General features: G+C 35.0%; 1 protein-coding gene across 3 annotated transcripts in view; it reads left to right on the forward strand.

Moving 5' to 3' along the window:
• Nucleotides 1-24,993, forward strand: part of ZCCHC7 (zinc finger CCHC-type containing 7) — a 239,896-nt gene that overhangs the window by 179,689 nt on the left and 35,214 nt on the right. For all 3 annotated transcript variants that reach the window (XM_082404014.1, XM_082404015.1, XM_082404016.1), the window contains exons 3-5: nt 5,180-5,223; nt 6,446-6,571; nt 7,505-7,675. In XM_082404014.1, coding sequence (XP_082260140.1) covers nt 5,180-5,223; nt 6,446-6,571; nt 7,505-7,675 — 341 coding nt within the window. The remainder of the gene's footprint in view (nt 1-5,179; nt 5,224-6,445; nt 6,572-7,504; nt 7,676-24,993) is intronic.

Genomic DNA, 24,993 nt, shown 5'->3' on the forward strand with positions numbered 1-24,993 from the left:
GAGGTATAAAAAAGAAGCAAATGGAACTTCTAGAGCTGAAATATATATTTGAGATTAAAAATTTACTGGATGGGCGTAAGTACAAATTAGATTACTCAAAGAAAAAGAATAAGAGAGTATTATGGACAACGTTATGCCAATAATTTCAACAATTTAGAATAGACAAATTCCTTGAAAGTCACAAATTATCAAAACTGGCCCAAGAAGAAATAGAAAATGTGAATAGCTCCATATCTACTAAAAAAATGGAATTACTATTTTAAAACCTTCCTACAAGTAAAATTCTTGGCCCACAAACAAGGAAAACTCCAACCTAGATGACTTCACTGGTGAATTCTATCAGATATTTAAGGAAGAAATAATACCAGTCCTACACAAACTCTTCCCAACACTTCTGAACTCTTGTGAGGCCAGTTTTACACCAATATCAAAACCAGACAGACGTTATAAGAAAAGTATAAACCAATATCCTTCATGAACACAGATGTAAAAATTCTTAATAAAAGCAAGTTAAATTCTGCAGCATATTCTAAAGAATAATACGTCCTAACCAAGTGGAGTTAATCACAGAATACAAGGTTGGTTTAACATTTGAAAATGAAATCACTGTAATTCACCGTATTAAGAGAAAGAGAGAGGAAAAACCGTGGGCTATCTCAGTTGATAGAGAAAAGGCACTTGATAAAATTCAACACACATTCATATTAAAAACTCAGGAAACTAGGAATAGAAAGGAATTTCCTCAACCTGTTACGAAAAATCTACAGCAAACAGTATACTTAATTGTGAAAAACTGAATATGTTTTTTCCCTAAAATTGGGAACAAAGCAAAGATTATCTGCTTTCACCACTAATATTGAGTATCGTAATGGAGGTCCTGCATAAGGCAGTGAGGTAGGAAAAAGAAAAGGCATACAGATTGGAAAGGAGGCAATAAAACTGGCTTTATTCACTGTATTCATCAGAGTAATGCCCATTAAAATCATAATGAATACTACTTCACACCCATTCTAAGGTTAAAATTTAAAAGACTGACAATTCCAAAATTGGTACAACCAGTTTGGACATTCCTTTAAAAAACTAGAAATAGAATTACCATGTGATCCAGCTATCCTTCTCCTGGGCATATATCCAGAGAAAACCATAATTCGAAAGAACACACGCACCCCAGTGTTCATGGCAACACTGTTTACAATAGCCAAGATATGGAAGCAACCTAAATGTCCATCAACAGATGAATCGATAAAGAAGATATGGTACGTATATACAATGGAATATTACTCAGCCATAAAAAAGAATGAAATAATGCCATTTGCAGTGACATGGATAGACCTAGAGATTATCATACAGAGTAAAGTAAGTCAGACAGAGAAGGCAAACATCATATGGTATCACTTATATGTGGAATCTAAAAAAATGGTACAAATGAACTTATTTACAAAACAGAAATAGAGTCACAGATATAGAAAACAAACTTATGGTTACCAAGAGGGAAAGGGTGGGGGGAGGGATAAATTGGGAGATTGGGATTGACATATACACACTACTATATATAAAATAGATAATAAGGACCTACTGTATAGCACAGGGAACTCTACTCAATACTCTGTAATGACCTGTATGGGAAAAGAATCTAAAAAAGAGTGGCTATATATTTATGTATAACTGATTCACCTTGCTGTACAGCAGAAACTAACACAATATTGTAAATCAGCTATACACCAATAAAATTTTTTTAAATAAATAAATAACTGACATTCCAAGTATTGGTGAGATTATGAAGCTAGGTGGGACTCTCATACAATGCTGATAAGAGTGTGAAATGATACAATCACTTTGGAAAAATCTGCCAGTTTCACATGAAGGTAAAGACATACTTTCCATATCTAATAATTCTACTCCTAGCTATTTTCCCAAGGGAAATGATAACTTATGTCAAGTAAGAAGAAAGAGTCTCACTAGAATGTTTATTGCTGCTTTATTTATAATTGTGAAAAACTGGAAACAACCTAAATGTTCTTCAGGAGATGAACAGCTAAACAAATTGTTGTAGCCACACAGTGGAATACTGCTCAGCAGTAAGAAAGGAACAAACTACTACTACCTAACAACATGAATGATGACTTTCACAAATATTCAGAGTGAAAGAAGCCATATACAAAATGGTACATAATGTATGATTCTATTTATATGCAGTCCTAGAGCAGGCAAAATGAATCTGTCGTGAGCGAAAGCAAATCAGTGGTTGCCTCGGGTGGGGAATTGATTGCAAATATGCTCAAGGTGACGTTTTGGGGTGATGGAAATGTTCTACATTTGATTTTTGTGGTGGTTACACAGGTGTGTACGTTTGTCAAAATGCATCATACTGTATTTTTTACGTGGGTATATTTTATAATATGTAAATTATACCTCAATACAGTTTTCTTTATGGCACAGCCTTCTGTGACTTTTTTCCCCTTTCTCCCTAGATTCAGATATCTGTTCTTCCTCTGAATTTACCATAACATCTTGTTTGGTTCTCTCCTACTCCTTTTCTTTTTATCTGTTTGTGTTTGCCTAAGTTATAAGCTCTTATCAGTTTTGTTTACCCTATAGCACCTTGCTTATTGTAACCTTTCAATACATGTTTGTTAAACTGAGCTAATTTAATGCAAAGAGAGTTATCAGTTATTGCTTTGATTACAGTTCTAAAGTCTGAAAAGTATCATAGTCCTGGATCTTAGCAAGACAAGGCTATAAAGCAGGTAAGAGTTGATATTAGGCATCTTTAGGGCAGTCCTAATTTTACACTTTAGGGCAATCCCATTTTATATTCCGTGGCGTTGGTTGGTACACACATAGAAGATGGGTGCTCCCGGGCCCTGTGGAAAGTTGTCTTTAAGGCAAGACACTCTGTGTTGGTTGCAAAGACCTGGAGGATTTAGGTAATGTAGACTAAGTAACAATGTATTTGATTCCAGTAATGAATGAAAATTTGATAAAATTACAGAAACTTAGTGCTAGAAGATACCATGGATACCACTTTATCCAACCCATTACTAAACAGACCCAGAGAGGGTAAATAACCTGCCCGACGCCACACAGCAAATAAGAGATAGGGTTAAGTCTGGAACCCACATTTCTGACAAGTCCCTTACTAGAAATTGAGCTAAGTGGAGAATTGTCTGCCTGTGGAAGTTCTAATGAGTTGCTCTTAGACAAAGCTTCCATTAGGTTGGGATTTGGAGTTAAGGAGCAAACAGGATAGGTATAAGAGTCAGTTATTGCTAGGGTAGAACCAAAACTGAACCATGAGTAGGGCCAAAAGTTCACTTATATTTTCCTCATGATGTCTCTACTTCATTTACCACCCAGAAGTCTGATTTCATTTGTAATTGAAGCCTATTTTGTGTACTTGCTGACAAATTTTCTACAGTAAGAATACACTGTAGCTTGTCGAGGAGGAGTTAGTATGTAACCTAGAATATTGTTGAATTCCACGGGTATGTTAAAACAATCTAAATGGAGCTGATCTCCCTTGTAAACCTTCCCTTCTTTCAATATTCTGTTCATGTATAAATTTATTGGAGTTTGGGGGTGGTAACAGTTGCTATTTTGCATTTCCTTGGTTTGGGAGTTCATTTTTTAAGGACAATATTAAGTCAGTTTTATAATTAAAGTGATTTTAAGTGGTCATTTTGAGTTTTAATGATGAAGGACATTGAGGTACAAAAGGCAGCTTTGAAAGTTACAGCAAAGCATGCTCCTTAGACAAATCCTTTGAATGAAAGAATAATAGCATGGATGGTGATGATGAAGGAATAGAAGCTGCTGCTATTTAATGTATTCTCCACTCTCAGTATATGGATGCAGCCTCCGAATTTTACAAAGGAAATAATCATCAGCACAGCATCTCTGCCCTCCTATGGATTGGTCTTTTTGTAAAGCAGCCTCTTGGTTTTCTTAGTAAAGGTATTTTATTTTAAAATGTATCTCTAGACACTTACTCCTGGTAGGCCTGGGAAAATGTAGATTACTTCATGTCTCTTCAAAATTCCTTTCAAAGAAGAGTCAAGCTCAATTTGTGTTTTTCAGATAGAGAAGAAGAGTAGATAGGAGGAAGGAGGAAATCTTTGCTTTGGGGGAAGAAAAAAACTTTCAGTCCTTTGTTGACACCTTAGCTTCTGCATTAGTCATATGTCCCTTCCTCCTTGGCCATGGATGGACCAAGGGAATAGCAGCCATTTGCAAGTTTGTAAAGGGGCAGTGCAAAGAGAAGAAAACAGCTGATAAAGAAAAATGTAGGGCTCCCAGCCCCGTAGGTTTTTACAGTTATATTTTTAGATTGGTCACTGTCTTCTGGATATTTGGCCTTCTGTTTTTGCTCTTTTACTTCACTATTTTTGATGTTGTAAAATACAGTGCTAAATTCCTAGCTCTAATCATGAGATAGTATTCAGAGTCCACCTTATAAAAATGTTACAGTGAGAAGCTGGCGGACACAGTTAATACTGATATTGGAAGGAAAAACCTTTCTTCTACCTACTTGGGTCTGAATGGTGGGGGGCCTGCAAGTTAACTGACACACAGTAATGAGTAACTCACTAAATAGCCAAAGGTAAAGGTTTGTATACTAACTTAACAAAAGGGAGGATTTAGGGCTTCAGAAGATAGAAGGTTTTGTTGTGCTTGTTTACACAGTTTTGGGGGAATGTCCTGGTACCCAAGGTCAGTGACTTTCCTGACTAGAGACTTCTGGGTTGGGGAGAGGGGCTGTGGCAGCTGACTCACAAAGCAGGCTTTTAGTCAGATAAGGGAAGTTCAGATACGATTTCTTTCTGCACCTGCTGTTGGGTTTTTGGTCCCTTCAGTGATTTTTTTATATATATATTTGTTTATAGTTTGATGGTTTTCAAAGCATTTTCACGTAGCTCACTTGATTCGCACAATATTTTTTAGGTATACAGGGAAAATACTATTATTCCCATTTCACAGGTAAGGAAACTGAGATTAAGAGAGGTTAAGTATTTGTTCAGAGCCACACAAATAATGATGGTGTCAAGATAAGATGTTAAGGGATTCACATTTCTCACTACACCTTTGGGGTTGAATTTCAATACTGACAGACTGAATAATTTATTGTCAATCAAGTGCTTTAAAGGTGTCAAGATTGAGTAACATTTTATTTGTTTTGTAGGAGAAGATGGTGTAAACTGGTTCATCAGTGACAAAGACGTTGAGGTAAAATCAAAACATTTTTGAAGTTATGAATAATAGAATAATAATTTTCTTTGAGGTGTAGTTTCACTTCATTATGATGACTTAATAAGCTTTTTAAAAGTAGCAGCAGTCCAGGTATCTTGTAATAAAAAGTTTAATTTTAGTCTATGGGTGATTGAATTTTTCATGAGTTTTTCAGAAGCGTAGTTCAGCCTTGATTTTTGTCAGTCAGTTAATTGCCATGGTGATTTAGTCCCCTTTCCCTTTTGTTTCTTCTCTGCTATGGTGAGTCCTCTCAGCTCATTTTGCCTGGTACCAGTAAAGATCAACACCGGAAATAACTGCTTCTTCAGTGTAAGGAAATGGTTAGTCTATATTTAGGATGTGGCAGGTGTTTGTCTTTGTCAATTATTAGCCTTAATGATGACAGATGGCTAGAAAAGAGAGTAATTTTACAACTTGGTATAAGGAAAGTGTTAAGAGATAATTAGATTGTGTCTCCTTTTGAGGCCTACTTGGCCAATTCAGCAGAATAACAAAGTTTTTTTCAAAGATGGAATTGTACCAAACAAGATAAAAGCATGGTTGGCATTTAGGTATTCCTCTTTAGATAGTCCATATGATATGCTTTGCTAATGTTCTCTTGCAAGATACTGGATTTTGGCTAGAATATGGGACAGCTAGAATTGGATCAGTGTAGGCAGAATGGATCTTAAAAGGACTCTAGGGGAAGGAAATTATCTCATTCTCTCTTAGAAATTAAAATCCAGCTTGTAGGCAGTAACCCTGGGCTGTTCAAAAGAAGGAATGTATTTGGTCACTATGTGGTTTTATAACTTTATAAAGGACAAAATCATAAAAAACACCAACCCCTAACTAAAAATATAAGCAAGTTTCTCATTCAGAAAAATGTGGTATACATCCAGATATATGTCAGCAATATCTTTGACTCTGAATGCCACTGGAATGTCTAAATGATGCATTTCAGTGCTCCTACTAGACCTGAACCGTAAGTAGAGAAAGATAAAAAAGAAATGGAACCATATGGAGAAGTGTAAAAGAATAGGGGAGATGGGCAGACAAAAAGTAGAGCTGTTTTCATGGCACCCCTTTTAAGTTTTTCTAACTCCTTTTAAAAATACAAAGTTCCCTGTTGCTAAGTTCTAAATTGAACAGATTATGACTGTTAATTGTCTTGAACAGAGTGAAATAATTTTAATTCTTGATCTTTTTTTTCCCTTAGGCACAGATAGGTAAAAAAAGAACATCTGGAAGATGGACCCACCGATACTATTCAGTCAACAAAAACGTTACCTGTAGAAATTGTGACAAATGTGGCCATTTGTCAAAAAACTGCCCCTTTCCACAAGTATGTGAAATATGTAATGTGTCTTTCCATATTGTTAAAATCAAAATCATAGGGTTGGAACCCTTATAACCTTACAATTCAAATGTTATATAATATATGGGTTAAATTTCATATTACATGTTTATGTAGGTCGCAGCCTAGGGTAGTAGTAAAGAACAATAAATCTACAGCCAGAATCAATTTCAGCATCCCATTAGTAGTTGTACAACCTTAGGCAAATCATTTCACCTTTTGTGCTTCTCTTTTCTTTTCTATAAATTGAGAAGATTGAATCAGATTGATTCCTGAGACTCATTTCACTTCTAAACCTTCTACTTTATGACACGGCTTGTTTCATTGTGGGATAATTTTCATTGTTAGAAAATTATAATTTTAGGTATTTATAAATGTTTATTGACGTAAATTATGTTAAACAGATACATCAATCTTTGAAATAACACAGAACTCTTAGACATTTCTTGACACTAGTAAGCCCTTAACAAATATTCCTTCCCTTACCTACTTCCTCTCCCAAATGATTGCCTTTCAAACATTTGAGATGGCTCTCTTGTTTCCTCTTTGTCTTTGCCTGGCAAAGCAGCCTCTTTCTGTATCTGTTGCTCCTATGACTTAGCTTCCAGATCCTCATCATCCTACTTTCCCTCTCAGACACATTCCACTTTGTCAGTGTTCTACAAGACAAGGCATAAGAAATAGATGCCAGATGATAGTACGTGCAGACTAAGCCTTTTTGGCAACCACAGGATACAGATGGTTTTGTTAAAGCTCTGATTTCAGATATTTTGTTTGATTTTATAATTATGCTCAGGACCTTCATTGTGTTCCGAAATTGGAAATAACTTTTTATGGAATTATACTGAAAAGGAAAAAGTAGTATTCTATTTGAGACTGAAGTATTTTGCTAAAGAGATTTTCTGTTTGTCTGCCACATAGAAAGTCCGCTCCTGCTGCCTCTGCTCCGAGAGAGGACACCTCCAGTATGCCTGTCCGGCCCGCTTTTGCTTTGACTGTTCTTTGCCTATGTCTTCTACTCACAGATGTCTTGAAAGACCTTCCTGGAGAAAACGGTGTGACAGATGTGATATGATAGGCCACTATGCTGATGTGAGTATCCTGCATGTAACTAATTTGTCGGACTTTGGGGGCATTGTGCCAATCTGTAACCATCTGCCAGCCTACTTAAAAGCATGTTTACTACGCACTGTGTATAATGATAGTCATGTCCCTTTGGCCACTGGTCATGTAAATCAGTGCTCTAATATCTCAGGATAGGGATCCTACTGAATGGGTTCATCAGGAGGCAGCATCAACAAATATTGTAAACCTGTGCTGGCTTCTTTGGCTTAATGTGCTTGCCAAAGTAAAGGTTGTAATTAAAGAGGTATGTAATAAATAACATGTAAAATTTGTGTACCTGTTCATTCATAGTTAGATGAAAATATATATATAAACACTTAACAGTTGTATACAAAAGTCTATATGAAGCCTGCTTTGATGCTGCTTATTGGTGGCTCTTGGTGGTATAATAGTCTCATGCAAGAAGGACAAGCCACCAGTACTTTAAATATGCTTATCTTAGATCTTTCTTTAGATTTAAGAAGACAAAAGTAACTTAGAAGACATTTCAGTTACTTGTAGCATGTTAAATTTTAGCACATTGTTATTTTAGACGTCATTTTGCATCATATTATAAATGTCTGTGGGATTTTAGTCACAATTTCAACCAGAAGGGCTTACAGAAGTCAGTATCTAAAAAAAAAGTAAGAATTTTTTCCCTTTAATTTGTGCTTCCCAAAGACATGATACAAAGCACAAATATTTTTAAAATTTTCCTTATATTGAATTGTACCTAGAGCCTTTTGCTTAAAAAATTAATACGACTTTCTGTTGGGATGAATTTCAGATTAAGACAAACTAGAATATGAATGTTTGGTATATGTGTTTCTTGTGTAAATAATATAAAAATTATTGATTGTAATTTTTAAAGGATCTTTATAAACAAATAAAAATAGGATCACTGTCCTATAAGTTAATTTTTTTCCACTTAATTCTTTATGAATGTGTCTCTATCAGCTCATAAAGACTACCTTTCTCATGGCTAACTTTTACTCCATTTTTACCAATTTACCCAGCCATTTCTCTACCAATACATTTAGATTTATACTGTTACTCATTTTTTTTTTAAGCAAACATTGCTGCTGTAAACACCTTTTTATATATCTGCATACATATAAGAGTATTTTGGTAAGTCATATTCTAAATGGAATTGTGTAATTAAAGGATATGTACGTTTATCTCTGGATAAATATTGTCAAATTGTTCTAAAAGATTGTACCAGTGTATCCACTTGCTAGCAGTGTTTAAGAGTACTCTCAACCCTAGCTGTAATCAATCTTTAAAATTTTTGGCCAATCAGATAAGGAGAAAATGATATCTTACTGTTTTAATTTATATTTCTTAGGCCCCTAGTGAGGTTGAATATGAGTCTTAAGACAAGGTATAGAGATAGAAGTTGTCATTTCATTCCAAAGTAGTTTAAACTTATATTTCAATATTTACTAAGTTTTAAAAATAGTAAATTCTAAGTTGTCTTAATTTTATTCTGTTGTTCTCTGCATTGAGTTGTCAATTATTTCTTAGAAAGATTTTCTAGTTTGGACGTTAGGTTTAAAAGCATATTTTTTAACTTCTTTCTTCCAAAGGACTCTTATAGGTATGGTCTAATTTGCGTGTGATAACAGAAGAGGCTCAGACATTATCATGAGCAGTTTTTTTGAAATAAGAAACTATAGTACAGAACGGTTAAGAATGGTTTGTAAAAGGTTATATAATAAGCTGTGAATTAAATCTATAGCTCATTCTGCTTAACTTCTTAATTTTGGCCTCTAATGTATGTTAAACTCTTTATTTAAAATGGCCTTGAGGATTAATAACCCCAGTGAATATAAGTTTTTAAGATAGGGTTAGACTGTGGCTGACTTCAGAGAAGGCATCACCCTTTCCCCTAAATCTACCAAGACCTACCATTGGGTTTTTTTGTTTTTTTTAAATTACATGATGAAAGTTCTGGACATGAATTGATCTTTTCTCAGCCTGCCCACCTGGTATAGAATTCCCTTGGAGCCCAATCCAACCTGGGCTCCACTGGCTCCTTCTGAAGAAACTTAAAGTCCTTCCACCATCCCAGAAGGTCTTCATGAGGATTCACTTGGGAGCAGTTTCATTCTGGCCCCTGGTTGCTGGGACTATTCAGCTATTCCCACACATGCTTTATATCTGTCTTGAAACCTGGCCCTCCACAGAAAATATTGTTTCCCCTGCAACCCTCTCAAATGCTTGCTGCTCATTCTCTCTTGACCCACATACCTCTGAATTAGGTTGATTAGGATCAGCCTCTTTCTCACCTGCCATGACTGCTTCTAAATCATTTCTCCTCCCTCTTTTTGTAGGTATCCTTGACTAATTTTAAAGCTAAAACCCTCTGACAATACTGTTCTTCACCCTTCTTTGTCATTTTCATCTTCTCACCTACTGGGATTTATGAAGCCCTGGGTAACTATAGATGCCCTAACCTCTTATAAATTAAGGAGATCAAGAAACTTCCATTTTTGCTTTATACATCCCTATAGCCACACCAGAATCTCTGTAATGCCAGAGTACCAGTTAAATGTGCAAAGAGGATTAATAATGAAAACTCATGAGTAATATTCACATTCTTGCTATAATAACTCCTGAACTCTGCTTGGAAAACTCTTCATTTGTTAACTACTATGTAAAAGTAGGCTCAAGGCCTACTAAAGTCTACCTGGATCACTGGTACCTTCCAAAGGAAGAGAATCTGAAGTATGTAAAGAATCCCAATTTTGAATCTACCACAGATTCTCTCCTTTTGCTGATAGCTTTTAAATAAACCAAGAATCTTAAACTGTCTATACACATTTATCTTGCACATACAGTCCCATTCTGTGAGCTACATCTGACATTCCCAAGGTAATAATAGCTATAATCAGTTGAGTATTTACGGTGTTTTAAGTACTATGCTAAGTTCATTACCTATTAGGGGGAGTGGGAGTGCTTTGTTCACTGCTGTATCCTCAGTGCTTAGTAGGTGCTCAATAGATTTTTGTGATTGCACCAGAGTCATTTATGTAATCCTCATTACCATCATATGAGATAGATACTATTTATTATTACTACCATTTTACAAAAGAGAAAACCAAGACATTGTAAGGTTAGGGTTTGCCCAAGGTCTCAAAGTTAAAATGATGCTGTACTTCATGAATGTACATAGAGAAAGTTCACTTACTGACAGTCTAGACGTTGTCAGTTTAACTCCTTCTCAGAAGATCCTCTCAAGTTTCTGTCTTAAACCTGCAGATATTGTGGATCTAATAAACAACTTTGATAATAAACTTATGATATTTAAAATATCAATACATTATAAAATAGATGAATAAAAATATTTTCCAAATAAAAATAAATACAGTTTATTAAAAAAGTTTTCAGCTCTTTAAAGAATTTCTGAGGATCAGCAAAGCATCGTAGACTGTTGGTTTTGAGCCACAGAACCAAGTCTGTGATACCATAGAACTGTGCTTCTCACAAAAGACCATCTCAGCCTTGGCAGTCTCTATTGTTGAGATTGTCACCCTTTTACATTAAAGCGTAATGACTGAGTTAATCAGCATCAGATATAATTGCAACCTGAACCTAAATTTTCTTCCTTTCTCCAGCAGTTTTTTCTCAAATTTCCTGCTCAGTCTTCTATCCCAGTTCATACTAAATAACTCCTTTAACCATCATTTATAAGAATAAAATGCCATCTATTTGTGGGGCGCTCAGCACTTGAGTCACTGCTTTAAGTCGGATTTTTAAATGTAGTGGGAGAAAATAAACCATAGGACATATTTCACTTGATTCCTTTCTTTAAATATTTGATTCTGTAAAAAAGAATCTGTTAAATATCACTGTATACTAAAATATTTTTAGCAACTCAAAAGTTTATTTTAAAAATGAGAACTCAGTATAAGCTGTGTAGGCTTTCACATAGACATTAGTGCCCAGTGAATGTCTCCTCAACAAATATATACATAAAACTGAAAACTAGTATTTTTTTAGTTAAATTTTGGTGATTTTTTTTTCTTTAAGTTTAGTTTAATCACGGGGATTTCCAGCACGAAATGCAGAGTACCTAGTACAAGTATCACCTCTTATCCTTTTCACAGTCTTATTGAGATATTACTGGCCAGAAATAAGACTGGCTGGAACACAATCATTGAGCTGAATAATTAAGCCAAGATTTGACTTAAAGACTTCCTTAATTGAAATATTTGGTTTTGTTTAATAATTATTAGTTCTGCCTTTGTTCAAAAACATCTCCACTGTTCCACCATCCAAATAAACTTTCTATATTTATCAAAAATTTGTTGGTTGCCTACTACATGCTAGGCAGTAATCCAAGTACTAAAGAAATAAAGATGAATAAGATATGGTCCCTGCCTTTGAGGAACTCAGAGTATAGTAAGAAAGGCAGATGTGTAAAAGAATGTAAAGAGTGATGTGTTGGAGATGCATCAAGAATGGTGAAAATTAAATGAGAGAGTATCAGAAGACTAAGCTTTGTGACTTGCAAATAATACATAGCTGGAAGGTGTAGAAAATGACCTAGACCATAGGAGGGAGCCAAGTAACTCTGCCTATAATAACATGTCACCTGTCTTTGGAAATATCAGCTGCAAAGTAATGCCATAGGAATTCTCAATCCAGGCTAAGTGAGTTTTCCTGTAATCATATGGACTTGAGACATACACAAGGGTCAGTATTTTCTGAGCATTTGTTTGCTTGCCTGCTTGCTCTTATGTTTGAAGACAGGACAAAATAAGGAAGGAATTCGCTAGCCATTCCTGGACTGTTTTTCCTTTCTAACTCTATATCTTTTCCTCTCATGGAAAGTCACTTTTCTTTTTCTTTTTTTAATTAATGTTTATTGGAGTATAGTTGATTTACAATGTTGTCTTAGTTTCTGCTGTATAGCGAAGTGAATCAGTTATACATATATATATACATATATCCACTCTTTTTTAGATTCTTTTCCCATATAGGTCATTAAAGAGTATTGAGTAGAGTTCCCTGTGCTATACAGTAGGTCCTTATTATCTATTTTATATATAGTAGTGTGTATATGTCAATCCCAATCTCCCAATTTATCCCCCCCCCCCTTCCCTCTTGGTAACCATAAGTTTGTTTTCTATATCTGTGACTCTATTTCTGTTTTGTAAATAAGTTCATTTGTACCATTTTTTTAGATTCCACATATAAGTGATATCATATGATATTTGTCTTCTCTGACTTTACTCTGTATGATAATCTCTAGGTCCATCCATGTCACTGCAAATGACATTATTTCATTCTTTTTTATGGCTGAGTAATATTCCATTGTATATATGTATCACATCCTCTTTATCCATTCATCCGTCGATGGACATTTAGGTTGCTTCCATGTCCTGGCTATTGTAAATAGTGCTGCAGTGAATCCTTCCGAATTATGGTTCTCTGGATGTGTGCCCAGGAGTGGGATTGCTGGATCATATGGTAGCTCTATTTTTAGTTTTTTAAGGAACCTCCATACTGTTCTCCATAGTGGCTGTACCAATTTACATTCCCGCCAACAGTGTAGGAGGGTTCCCTTTTCTCCACACCGTCTCCAGCATTTATTGTTTGTAGATTTTTTGATGATGGCCATCTGACTGGTGTGAGGTGATACTTCATTGTAGTTTTGATTTGCATTTTCTGATAATAAATGATATTGAGCATCTTTTCATGTGCCTCTTGGCCATCTGTATGTCTTCTTTGGAGAAATGTCTATTTAGCTCTTCTGCCCATTTTTTGATTGGATTGGGGTTTTTTTGATATTGAGCTGCATGAACTGTTTGTATATTTTGGAGATTAATCCCTTGTCGGTCACTTCATTTGCAAATATTTTCTCCCATTCTGTGGGTTGTCTTTTCGTTTTGTTTATGGTTTCCTTTGCTGTGCAAGAGCTTTTAAGTTTAATTAGGTCCCATTTGTTTATTTTCATTACTCTAGGAGGTGGATCAAAAAAGATCTTGCTGTGATTTATGTCGGAGAGTATTCTGCCTATGTTTTCCTCTAAGAGTTTTATAGTATCTGGTCTTACATTTAGGTCTTTAATCCATTTTGAGTGTATTTTTGTGTATGGTGTTAGAGAATGTTCTAATTTCATTCTTTTACATGTACCTGTCCAGTTTTCCCAGTGCCACTTATTGAAGACACTGTCTTTTCTCCATTGTATATTCTTGCCTCCTTTGTCATAGATTAGGTGACCATAGGTGCATGGGTTTATCTCTGGACTTTCTATTCTGTTCCATTGATCTATATTTCTGTTTTTGTGCCAGTACCATACTGTTTTGATTACTGTAACTTTGTAGTATAGTCTGAAGTCAGGGCGCCTGATTTCCTCCAGCTCCATTCTTCTTTCTCAAGATTGCTTTGGCTATTCAGAGTCTTTTGTGTTTCCATACAAATTGTAAAATTTTTTGTTCTAATCCTGTGAAAAATGGTATTGTTAATTTGATAGGGATTGCATTGAATCTGTAGATTACTCTAGGTAGTATAGTCATTTTGACAATATTGATTCTTCCAATCCAAGAACATGGTATATCTCTCCATCTCTTTGTGTCATCTCTTATTTCTTTCATCAGTATCTTATAGTTTTCTGAGTACCCATCTTTTGCCTCCTTAGGTAGGTTTATTCCTAGGTATTATATTCTTTTTGATGTGATAGTAAATATATCATAATTTAATACATTGTTTTAACCCTGGAAAGAATGATTCACAGTATAATTTGTAATCTAACCACTTCTCCTCATTTCTACCACTATCACCCTGGCACAAGCTATGAGCATCTACTGCGTGGATTATTCTAATAGCTTCCTAAACCATTTCCCTGCCTCCTTGGCCCTTTGTAGTCTGTTTTCAGCAGCTGACTGGGTAGTCCTTTTTAAACATAACCCAGATTACATCAGTTCTCTGTCTAAAATCCTCAAATAAGACTTTGCATCTCCCTCAGAGTAAAAGCTAAAAGTCTTTACAGTCACCAACAAGGCCACATGTGGTCTGGCTTCTTGACATCTCCTGTATAGACAACCCTGTTGCTTACTCCACCTGGTCTCCTTACTGCTGTTTGAAAGACCAAACATATTTTCCCTCTACCTGCTGTTCCCTCTGCTGGGAGTACTCTGCCCCCAATTATCCACAGTGACTCACTCCCTCATCTCTTTCATGTCTCTGTTCAAATGTCCCCTTCTTAGAGAGCCCTTCCCTAACCACCCTAGTTAAAACCTTCAGCATTCCCTGCCCTTCTTCCCTGCTTTGTTTTTCTCTATAATACTTATATCTTACATTCTATATATTTTTCTCTCCCCTCTAATTAGAATATAAGTTCCATGTCTGTTTTCAGACACATTCATTGCTGTATCTCCAGCTTCTAGAACAGTGCCTTACCCATGTAGGAGCTCAATGGGCTCCTAAATATATATGTATAATGGGATTATTGAATAAGCAAATGAATGAATTAGAGACCATAGACTTCGCTTACCTACTCGTGCTCTAGTCAAATGGTTCTGAAGGTTGTCCAGTCCTGCACTTAAATGTATAGGCTTGGACATTCTCAGCTTGACTGATTAAGAGGTAAACATCTCTGAATAATGTTTCAAACCAAGTTTCAACAGCCTTTCTAAAAGCTATAATATCTACAATATGTGTAAAATAAAATGAAGTTTCTAAGGCAAAGGAAATCCTTTTTCTATATTTCCCTTTCACTATCTTTAGTAATCCTAGTGTTTAAAAAAACATTTGCATTGCTCTCAAATGATTTTCTTCAGTGTCTCCTCTTTAAACCAATATTACAGGTATTGATGCAGTCCTGTGTTTTTGGTCTGTCAACCCTCAGCTTTCATATGGAAAAATCTCATCTATCATTTTGTGATGGAATATACTGTATCTTCTTCATTGGCTTGAAAGGACAAATTCGAGAAAAGAAAATATAAAACTAAGATTATGATAACCTTTTATAATTCAAAGAATCATAGACGAAGTAATTTTCCTGCTGAACTTGATTGAAGTAAGGACAAACCGCTGACTTACATTAGATCTCCTTAAGAAAATGAAAATGCCTAAATAAGAGTAGATGAGTAAAAAATAAGTGTAGTAAATGTGCCCTCCCCGCCAAAAAAAAACTTTAAAAAGTTTTTCAAGGTACCACAAAATAATTTGGATAAAAGCACAATGCTGAAGAAGGAAGGGAATAATTTTGAAAAAAAGATTATCTTTGAAAAAACTAAAATATCAGAAGCATATCATTATAATAGATTGATATGAATATTCAGTTAAAAATGTAGTTCTGCTGACACCTGAGCACTGAACCGACTTTGGAGAATAAAGAAAATCAGGTTAGATATACTTTGTTACTCTCACTTTTCACGACATTTCATTATTTAAAACATAATGTTGAAGGAAGAGGTCATGGCTGGGATTGATTGATTTGCTTAATAGAAAAATAATTGTTGAATAGGCTTATAAGATACTTATTTACCTGGGAGACCAGAATATGCCCCCAAGGAAGTTAAGTGTAGACTTCTGTGTTAGAGGTCTCATTCTCTTGATGGGTGTTTGCAAAACTCATGATGTTAGTGAAAATTCATATGTGTTCATTGTTCAGGGAGTAAATCCCAGAATTAGTCATTAATAATTCATTGAAACTGTTCCCAAACTACCTAATAAATGAATATCTGAAACTTTTCTTGTTTAGAAATATGTTTAACCTTATGGAAATAACCTTAGCAGGGAAAAAGTTGTACATTTTTAACTGACGGTATGCAATTTAGTACAAAGTGTGAAGAAGAGACCAGTCCTTACTTTGAAATTCAACTGAATGGTATCCTTTCTAGTCATCTCTGACTAACCTGACGAATTCTGCCGGCCTCCCCAAGTCTCCCTATAGCACATGCCTCATGGCCTAGTATTAGTCACTTTCAGTAGAACTAGCAGATGGAGAGCAGGTTTATGTTTTCTTTATAGAAGCTTTAAGAATAAGTTTGTAGAGGATAGAGATGGTTCCCGTTCCAGACCCCTAACTTCCACCAAAAGAGGAGAAAGATTGTCCCTGAACAGTCTATAAAACAAACAGCTCTAAAAATGAAAGGATAAATAAACTTTAGTATTTTATTGAGAATTTTATTTGGCTTAGGAATGAACCTAATCTTCAGTGCAATCACATTGGGAAGACATGAGTTTTTGATAAATAGAGCAGCAGGCCACTGGGAATTTTGTTAAATTTCTGACACATTCTATCATTATACTCCTCACCTTGGACTTAAATTTAACTTTTAAATCCAATAATAAGGACAAATTCTGGGACATAGTTATCTAAGTTATGAATTTGGAGAGTGAAATTAAGGAAGTCAGATCCTCATTAACACCTGGAAGGCTAAAAGTTTTGTTTACTAAGCATTACAGGCTAAGGTCAACTCCCATACATAAATATAAATATATATATAAATAACATATATATATATATATAAAATCCCATACAGCTTTTTGATTGGGTTCTGATCATCTCCCTCAAATAGTACATAGTGAAGGAAAATACAGCAACTGGAAAAGATTTCAACCTCTGAAAGTATTCAAAGTCTTAATTATGGACATCTATCTTTGTTAGCTTACTCATCTTTAAAAAGACAGCACTCTTTTGATCCATGAACATGGATGTCTACATTTGTTTGTGTCTTCTTTTTTCTTTCAGTAAAGTCTTATCGTTTTCATTGTACAGATCTTTCACTTCCTTGGCTAAATTTATCCCTAAGTATTTTGTTGTTTTTGATGCTATTATGAATGGGATAGTTTTCTTTATTTCTTTTTTTGATGCTTCATCATTAGTGTAAAGGAATGCTACTGTTTTATGTAAGTTGATTTTGTAACCTGCCACTTTACCGAAATCATTGATTAGTTCCAACAGTTTTTGATTAACTGTTTGGGATTTTCTTTATATAAGATCATATTGTCAGCAAATAGTGACAATTTTACTTCTTTCTTCCCAATTTGGATGCCTTTTATTTCTGTCTTGCCTAATTGCCCTAGCTAGGACTTCCAGTACAGTCAGCCCTCCGTATCCACGGGTTTCACATCCTTGGATACAAAGGGCCAGCTGTATTCATTGAACTATACCATTTTATACAAGAGACTTGAGCATCCAAGGATGCCAAGGATTTTAGCATCCACAGGAGCTCCTGGAACCAATCCCCCTCAGATACCAAGGGACAACTATTACAATGAATAGGAGTGGTGAGAGTGGGCAACTTTGTCTTGTAGCTGATCTCAGAAGAAACCCTTTCAGTTTTTCTTCATTGATTACAATGTTAGCAGTGGGTTTATTGTATATAGCCTTTATTATGTTGAGGTATGTAATGAATTACACTTATTAATTTGCGTATGTTGAAACATTCTTGCATCCACATATAAATCACACTTGGCCATGGTGTAAAATCCTTTTAATTGTTCTTTTTTAAAAATTATTTATTTATTTATTTATTTTGGCCTGCATTGGGTCTTTGTTGCTGCATGTGGGCTTTTCTCTAGTTGCAGTGAGTGGGCTTCTCATTGCGGTGGCTTCTTTTGTTGCGGAGCACGGGCTCTAGGCATGCGGGCTTTGGTAGTTGTGGCTCGTGGGCTGTAGAGCGCAGGCTCAGTAGTTGTGGTGCATGGGCTTAGTTGCTCTGCGGCATGTGGGATCTTCCCGGACCACGGCTCAAACCCGTGTCTCCTGCATTGGCAGGCAGATTCTTAACCACTGCGCCACCAGGGAAGCCTTTAGTGTGTTCTTGCATTTGGTTTGCTAATTTTTTTTTTAATTAATCTTTTTTTGTTTTTTTTGGCTGCGTTGGGTCTTTGTTGCTGCGTGTGGGCTTTCTCTAGTTGTGGTGAGCAGGGGCTACTCTTCATTGCGGTTCATGGGCTTCTCATTGCGGTGGCTTCTCTTGTTGCGGAGCACGGGCTCTAGGCGCGTGGACTTCAGTAGTTGTGGCACGCGGGCTCAGTAGTTGTGGCTCGCAGACTCTAGAGCACAGGCTCAATATTTGTGGCGCATGGGCTTAGTTGCTCTGCGGCATGTGGGATCTTCCTGGACCAGGGCTTGAACCTGTGTCCCCTGCATGGCAGACGGATTCTTAACCACTGCGCCACCAGGGAAGTCCTGGTTTGCTAATATTTTAAGATAACACCTCACAACTGTTAGACTGGCTATCAAGAAGACAAGTGCTTGTGAGGATGTGGTGAAAAGGGAACCCCTTACACACTGTTGGTGGGAATGTAAATTAGTCCAACCACTATGGAAAACAATACAGAGATTCCTCGAAAAATTAATAATAGATCTACCATATGATCCAGCAGTTCCCACTTCTGAGTATATACCCAAAAGAAATGAAATCAGGGTTTTGAAAAGATAGCACACCCATGTTTATTGCAGAACTATTCACAATAGCCAAGATATGGAAACAACTCAAATGCTCATCAGTGGATGAATGGATAAAAAAGTTGTAATATATATATCCAATGGGATATTATTCAGCCATGAGAAAGAAAGATATCCTGCCATTTGTGACAACGTGGATGTACCTTGAGCACATTATGCTAAGCAAGACAAGTCAGACAAAGATAAGTACTGTATGATATCACTTAAATGTGGAATCTAAAAAAAAAAAATTTAAACCTGTAAAAAATAAAACAGTAAAATGGTAGTTACTACGATATTGGAGTGAGGGGATAATATTGATGGTGTTTGAGGGTACAGACTTGTAACTAGCAGTAAGTAAAGCACAATAAAATGAATATAGTCTATAATACTGTACTATAATGATGTAATATGATAAATATTGCTTCCTTGACAATATTACAGTATATAAATCTATCAAAGTAACACAGCCCAGCCATACACCTTAAATTTACAAATTGTAACATGTAAATTGCCTTACCTGGTTTAGGGGTGCTTATACAGAACTCTTATCTTGGTACATTTATAAAAATCTGGGACAATATGAATGGTCTTTTAATGGAGTAGATGATTTTCAGTGTATTAAAACATCCCTACTTTGCAGATCCCTCTATAATTATAATTCCTTCCCTGTTCCTCACAAACAAGCCAGATATCTGATTGAGAAAACTAAAACTTGATCACATCTAAACTTTTCCATGAATAAGTTGATCAGAGACCTGTGCAGTCCTTGGCAGATACCACCTCAGTTCCCAATACTGGCGAGATTCACATATGCCTCCTCTTTTTCCTTTTTTTTTTCATATTCTTTTTCTTTTTCTTTTCTTCTTTTTTTTTTTTTAATGAAGCAATAAAAAATAGTTACAGGCATATGTGAAGAAATGGTAGAGTAAAAATGGAATCAGAGATAACCCCAAATGAGATAAACTCACTACAGGAAATAGGAAACTGAGAAAATCCTAATTCATTCTTCACAGTGTGATAGGGAAGCAATCCAAAGCAAAATGATCAAAGGAAATCCTGATCAAAAGAGCACACACTCAGTATGAGGGAGAAAAAAAACCTACATCTAGATGTATCCTAGTGAAATTTCTGGATATCAAACAAACAAACAAAATCATGCAAACAAAAAATCATGCAAACAAAAATATACATTACACATACACATACACACAATCAAATTTTCATCAAACTTCTCCTGTGCAATACTGAATTCCAGAAGGCAGCAGAGAAATCTCTGGAGGCTAGAGCATTCAAAGAAAAATAGATGACACAGCCAAGCTGTTGTGCATTTGTAAATTTATTGGAAAAGTCAGAGAATAAAATTAGCAGCAATGAACAGTGAAATCAGGAAAGCATACAGTACGTGTCTGAATACTTCCTCTTAATCTGCTTTTAAACTTAATACTAATTTTAGAAAAAAATTCTTTAAAAAATTTAAAATCTATAATAATGTGGATCATAGATAATTCCAATATAATAAAAGTTTGTTTCAACTAAAAGAAGAAAAAATAGGCCATGTAACTTTTAGGTTACTAATTTAAAATAAGGCAAAGGAAACTTAATATAGCAAACAATAGGGGAAAATGGAGACAATAAGAATGTATAAAAACCAAAAAGGATGAGAACAAAAATAGGACCAAATATATCAATTATCACAATAAATAAATGTATTAAATGCTCCTACTAGAAAACAAAGACACCAGTATCAGAAACCGTAAAAGAAATAGAGGATAGATTTAAGAGAATAGATTTAACTTTTTTAAAAAGAAGTTTATCCAGAGAGACCTTTAATGAAGTCAAATGACAAACAACAGCTTGAAAAAGATTTTTATAAAATATGTGATGGGATAATTACCTATAATATATAAAAAGCTCTTACAAATTAGTAGGAAGAAAAAAATGTCTCAATAATAGTGATATTCAGTGTTAGGTTGTGCTGGGAAAGTACATTTGAATAACCTTTCTGGAGTTTAAGTGATAGATGTTTGCAAAGATATAGCTACAGGAATGTTCACCTCAGAGTTGTTTATAATAATGAAAATTAGAAGCAACTCAAATATTTAACTTCAGGGCCGACTTAAGTGACTTAACAGTATGTCCCATATAATGGAGTAACCTTAGGCATTTAAAATATGATGTGGAAATGAGTATTGAAATATAAAGATGTTACTAGTATGTTAAATGAAATGCATAAATTTCAAAAGTTATGAAATATCCTATTTCTATATAAATATACATATTTATATGTGTATATAGATTTGCATAGAAAAAGTTTGAAATGAAGTATTCCAAACTGCTTACTATAGTTATATCAAGAATTATAAAGGTTTTTAAAATTTCTATTGATCTTTATTTTCTGTTTTTGTAATGAGCATATATTCATTTTATAACTTTTTACCTTGAAATTTAATGTGCATTATTCTATTGCTGCTTATAAACATTTTAGGAATAGTATGGTATGCAATCTAAGCCTATATTCATTCTTTTTTTTTCTTTAATAATAAATTGACTTTTTTTCTTTTGATGTTCAATTTATGAATATGTATAGATTTATGTAAACACCATCACAACCAGGATACAGAAGAGTTTTACCACCCTGAAAAACTCCCTCATGCTTTATAGTCACTCTCCACTCATCCTTAACGTCTAGCAACCTTTAATCTGTTCTCTATTACTATAGTTTTGTCTTTTCAAGAATGCCATGTAAATGGAATCATACCAGTGTAAACTTTTGAGACCAGCTTCTTTCACGTAATATTTTGAAGACTCATATGAGTTGTTGTATGTATCAGTAGTTTGTTCCTTTGTAGTATTCCATTTTATGGATGTACTGCAGTTTGTTTATCCATTGAGGCACATTTGGGTTATGTATAGCTTTTGACTATTACAAATAAAGCTGCTATGAATATTTGTATACAGTCTTTGTGTGAACATAGCTTTCATTCCTCTGGAGTAAATTTCCAGGTGGAGATTACAGATCCTATGATAACTGTATGTTTAACTTTATAAGAAACGGCCATATTATTTTCCAGAGTATGCATACCATTTTGCATTCCCACCAGCAAAATGAGACTCTCAGGAAGATGAGAGTTCTAACTGCTCTGTATCCTCACCAGCATTTGTTATTGTCAGCATTTTTTATTTTGCCCATTCTGATGGTTGTGTAGTACCTATCTCTTTGTGATTTTAGTTTGCATTTGCCTAATGGCTAAGAATATTGAATATCCTTTTATATGTTTATTTGCCATCCTTATATCCTCTTTGGAAAAGTGTCCAGATACTTTCCTAACTTTTAATTAGAGTATCTATTTCTGATTGTTGAGTTTTGAGAGGTTTTTTTTCAATATTTAGGATACGTCTTTCATTGGATATGTGATTGCCATAAATTTTCTCCCAGTCTATTGCTTGTCTTTTTATTATTCTCTTGACAGTTTGTTTGTTTGTTTTGGCAGAGCAGAAGTTTTTAGATTTGGTGAAATCCAATTTATCAGTTTTTTCTTATATGGATCAGACTTTTGGGGCCATTTCCAAGAACTTGTTACCCAGCTGCAATTAGCAAACATTTTCTCCTGTGTATTCTTTCAAACATTTTATAATTCCATGGGTTTTATTTGTTTGTTTTTTCAATAAATTTATTATTTATTTATTTTTGTCTGTGTTGGGTCTTCGTTTCTGTGCGAGGGCTTTCTCTAGTTGCGGCAAGCGGGGGCCACTCCTCATCGCGGTGCGCGGGCCTCTCACCATCGCGGCCTCTCTTGTTGCGGAGCACAGGCTCCAGACGCGCAGGCTCAGTAGTTGTGGCTCACAGGCCTAGTTGCTCCGCGGCACGTGGGATCCTCCCAGACCAGGGCTCGAACCCGTGTCCCCTGCATTGGCAGGCAGATTCTCAACCACTGCGCCACCAGGGAAGCCCTATAATTCCATGTTTTATATTCAGATCTATGATCCATTTTGAGTTCATGTTTGCATAAAGTGTGAGGTTTAGATCAAGGTTAATTTTTTTACCCGTGGGTGATCAATTGTTTGCTATTTGTTGAAAAGACTGTTCTTTCTTCATTGAATTGCTTTTGTATCTTTTTCAAAGATTAAATGACCACATTTGTGTGAATTGATTTCTGGACTCTCTGTTCTGTTGCACTGATCTAGGTACCTGTCCCATCACCAATACCATACTGTTTTGATTTCTGTAGCTTTATAGTAAGTGTTAAAATTGGGTAGTTTGATTTCTTAAACTTTGCTCTTCTTTTATGAAATTACTGTAACTATTCTAGTTCTTTTCCCTTTCCATTTAAGTTTTACAGTGAGTTGTCTATACCTACAAAAAATCTTGATGGGACTTGGATTGATATTGTTTTCAGTCTGTGTAGATCACTGTGAGGAGAATTGACTCCACTATTTTGAGTCTTCCAATCCATGAACATAGTATATCTCTCCATTTATTTAGATCTTCTGTAGTTTCTCTTGTCAGAGTTTTGTAGTTTTCAGTATATACAAATCCCCTCATATTTAGGTTTATACCTAAGTATTTCATTTTCTTGTAAATGGTATTGTTTCTTAAATTTTGGTTTCAATTGTGTATTGCTTGTATATAGAAAAAAGTTTGGAGTGAAATATTCTGAAATGTTTGCAGTTATCTCAGGTGGTAATTATCTCAGGTGGCTTTTGTATTTTCTATTCTTATAATGAATATGCATTACGTTTATAATATTTAGTGTTATTCTTTTATTTTTCTAAAAAAAGCTTCTAGGGGTAAAATTAGTACAGTCTCAGCGCAACTTTGGACCTAAAGGTGATTACTCATGTACCTGACATATCCTGGATGCTATAAGATTCTTGGGAGAAGATGAAAAGAAAATTTTCCCAGGAGAATTCTGTGAGAATCAGAGAACTAGAACTGAATGACAGGGCATGATTATAAATAAAAGGAGTATAATGTAGTTGGCTAAGATGAATTAGGATTATTTTCAGTGATTTGAAACAGTTTGCTCTTCTATGTATGTGTTGTTTGTGATGGACTTTATATAACTGGTTTATAAAGAAAGTCTAAATTTTCATTTTAAAATTATTTTACCTTTAGTTTATTACTTATTAATCTGGTTTAAAACTTCTGGTGCCTGCTAGTGAGCTTAAGGAAACAGGGTGGTATAGCACCTTTGAGAACTAGTTTACAGTTACTCAGAACATAAGTACCAATACCAAAGGGGTAATGAAATCAGCTCCTAGCAGTTATAATTAAAGGGTGTCACCAGCATAGAGTTTTAATTGTTTTTTCAGGGGATGTTTTGTTTGTTTGTTTAAAAACTGGGAGATCTGAGTGTGCTGAAAGTTATAGAAAGAGGGAGTTAAGATGCCAGAGAGCAGGAAATAAGACCTCTCTCTTGACCTGTGTACATGGATTATGTACTCACTACTAAAGTGGCCAGATAGGTTATCAAAATTATAGGGATCTGTCCCTCCAAAGTTTCTCCTTTCTGCTACCCACTTTCCCAGCCTTCAGGTGATAGATCTCTGGTTCTATGAGAAAGAAAGGCAAGAGGGAAAGGGTAGTAAGGAAGCTGGGGTTGTTATTATTGTTTAAACATTGTTGAGAAAAAAGAATCAAGTAAGCTTGAGTAAACTGAAGAAGGGTATATCAGCTTTGAGAATTATGTGGAGTAGTTTTGTTTTTTACCAGTGATCAAAATATTTTAAGATTTTTTTAATTCCAAAGCTTAACTATAAAATACAAGATCAGATTTATCTGATCAAATATTCTTTTTTATGTATTTTCAAACAACTAAAAACATTACTGAGGTGACCTCAGTTGAATATAAATAAAAATAGGTACTTGCCCATAGTAAATGTTCATTAATGT

The sequence above is a fragment of the Balaenoptera borealis genome, assembly GCF_965194805.1.
Source record: "Balaenoptera borealis genome assembly, chromosome: 8".
In the NCBI taxonomy this organism is placed as follows: domain Eukaryota; kingdom Metazoa; phylum Chordata; class Mammalia; order Artiodactyla; family Balaenopteridae; genus Balaenoptera; species Balaenoptera borealis.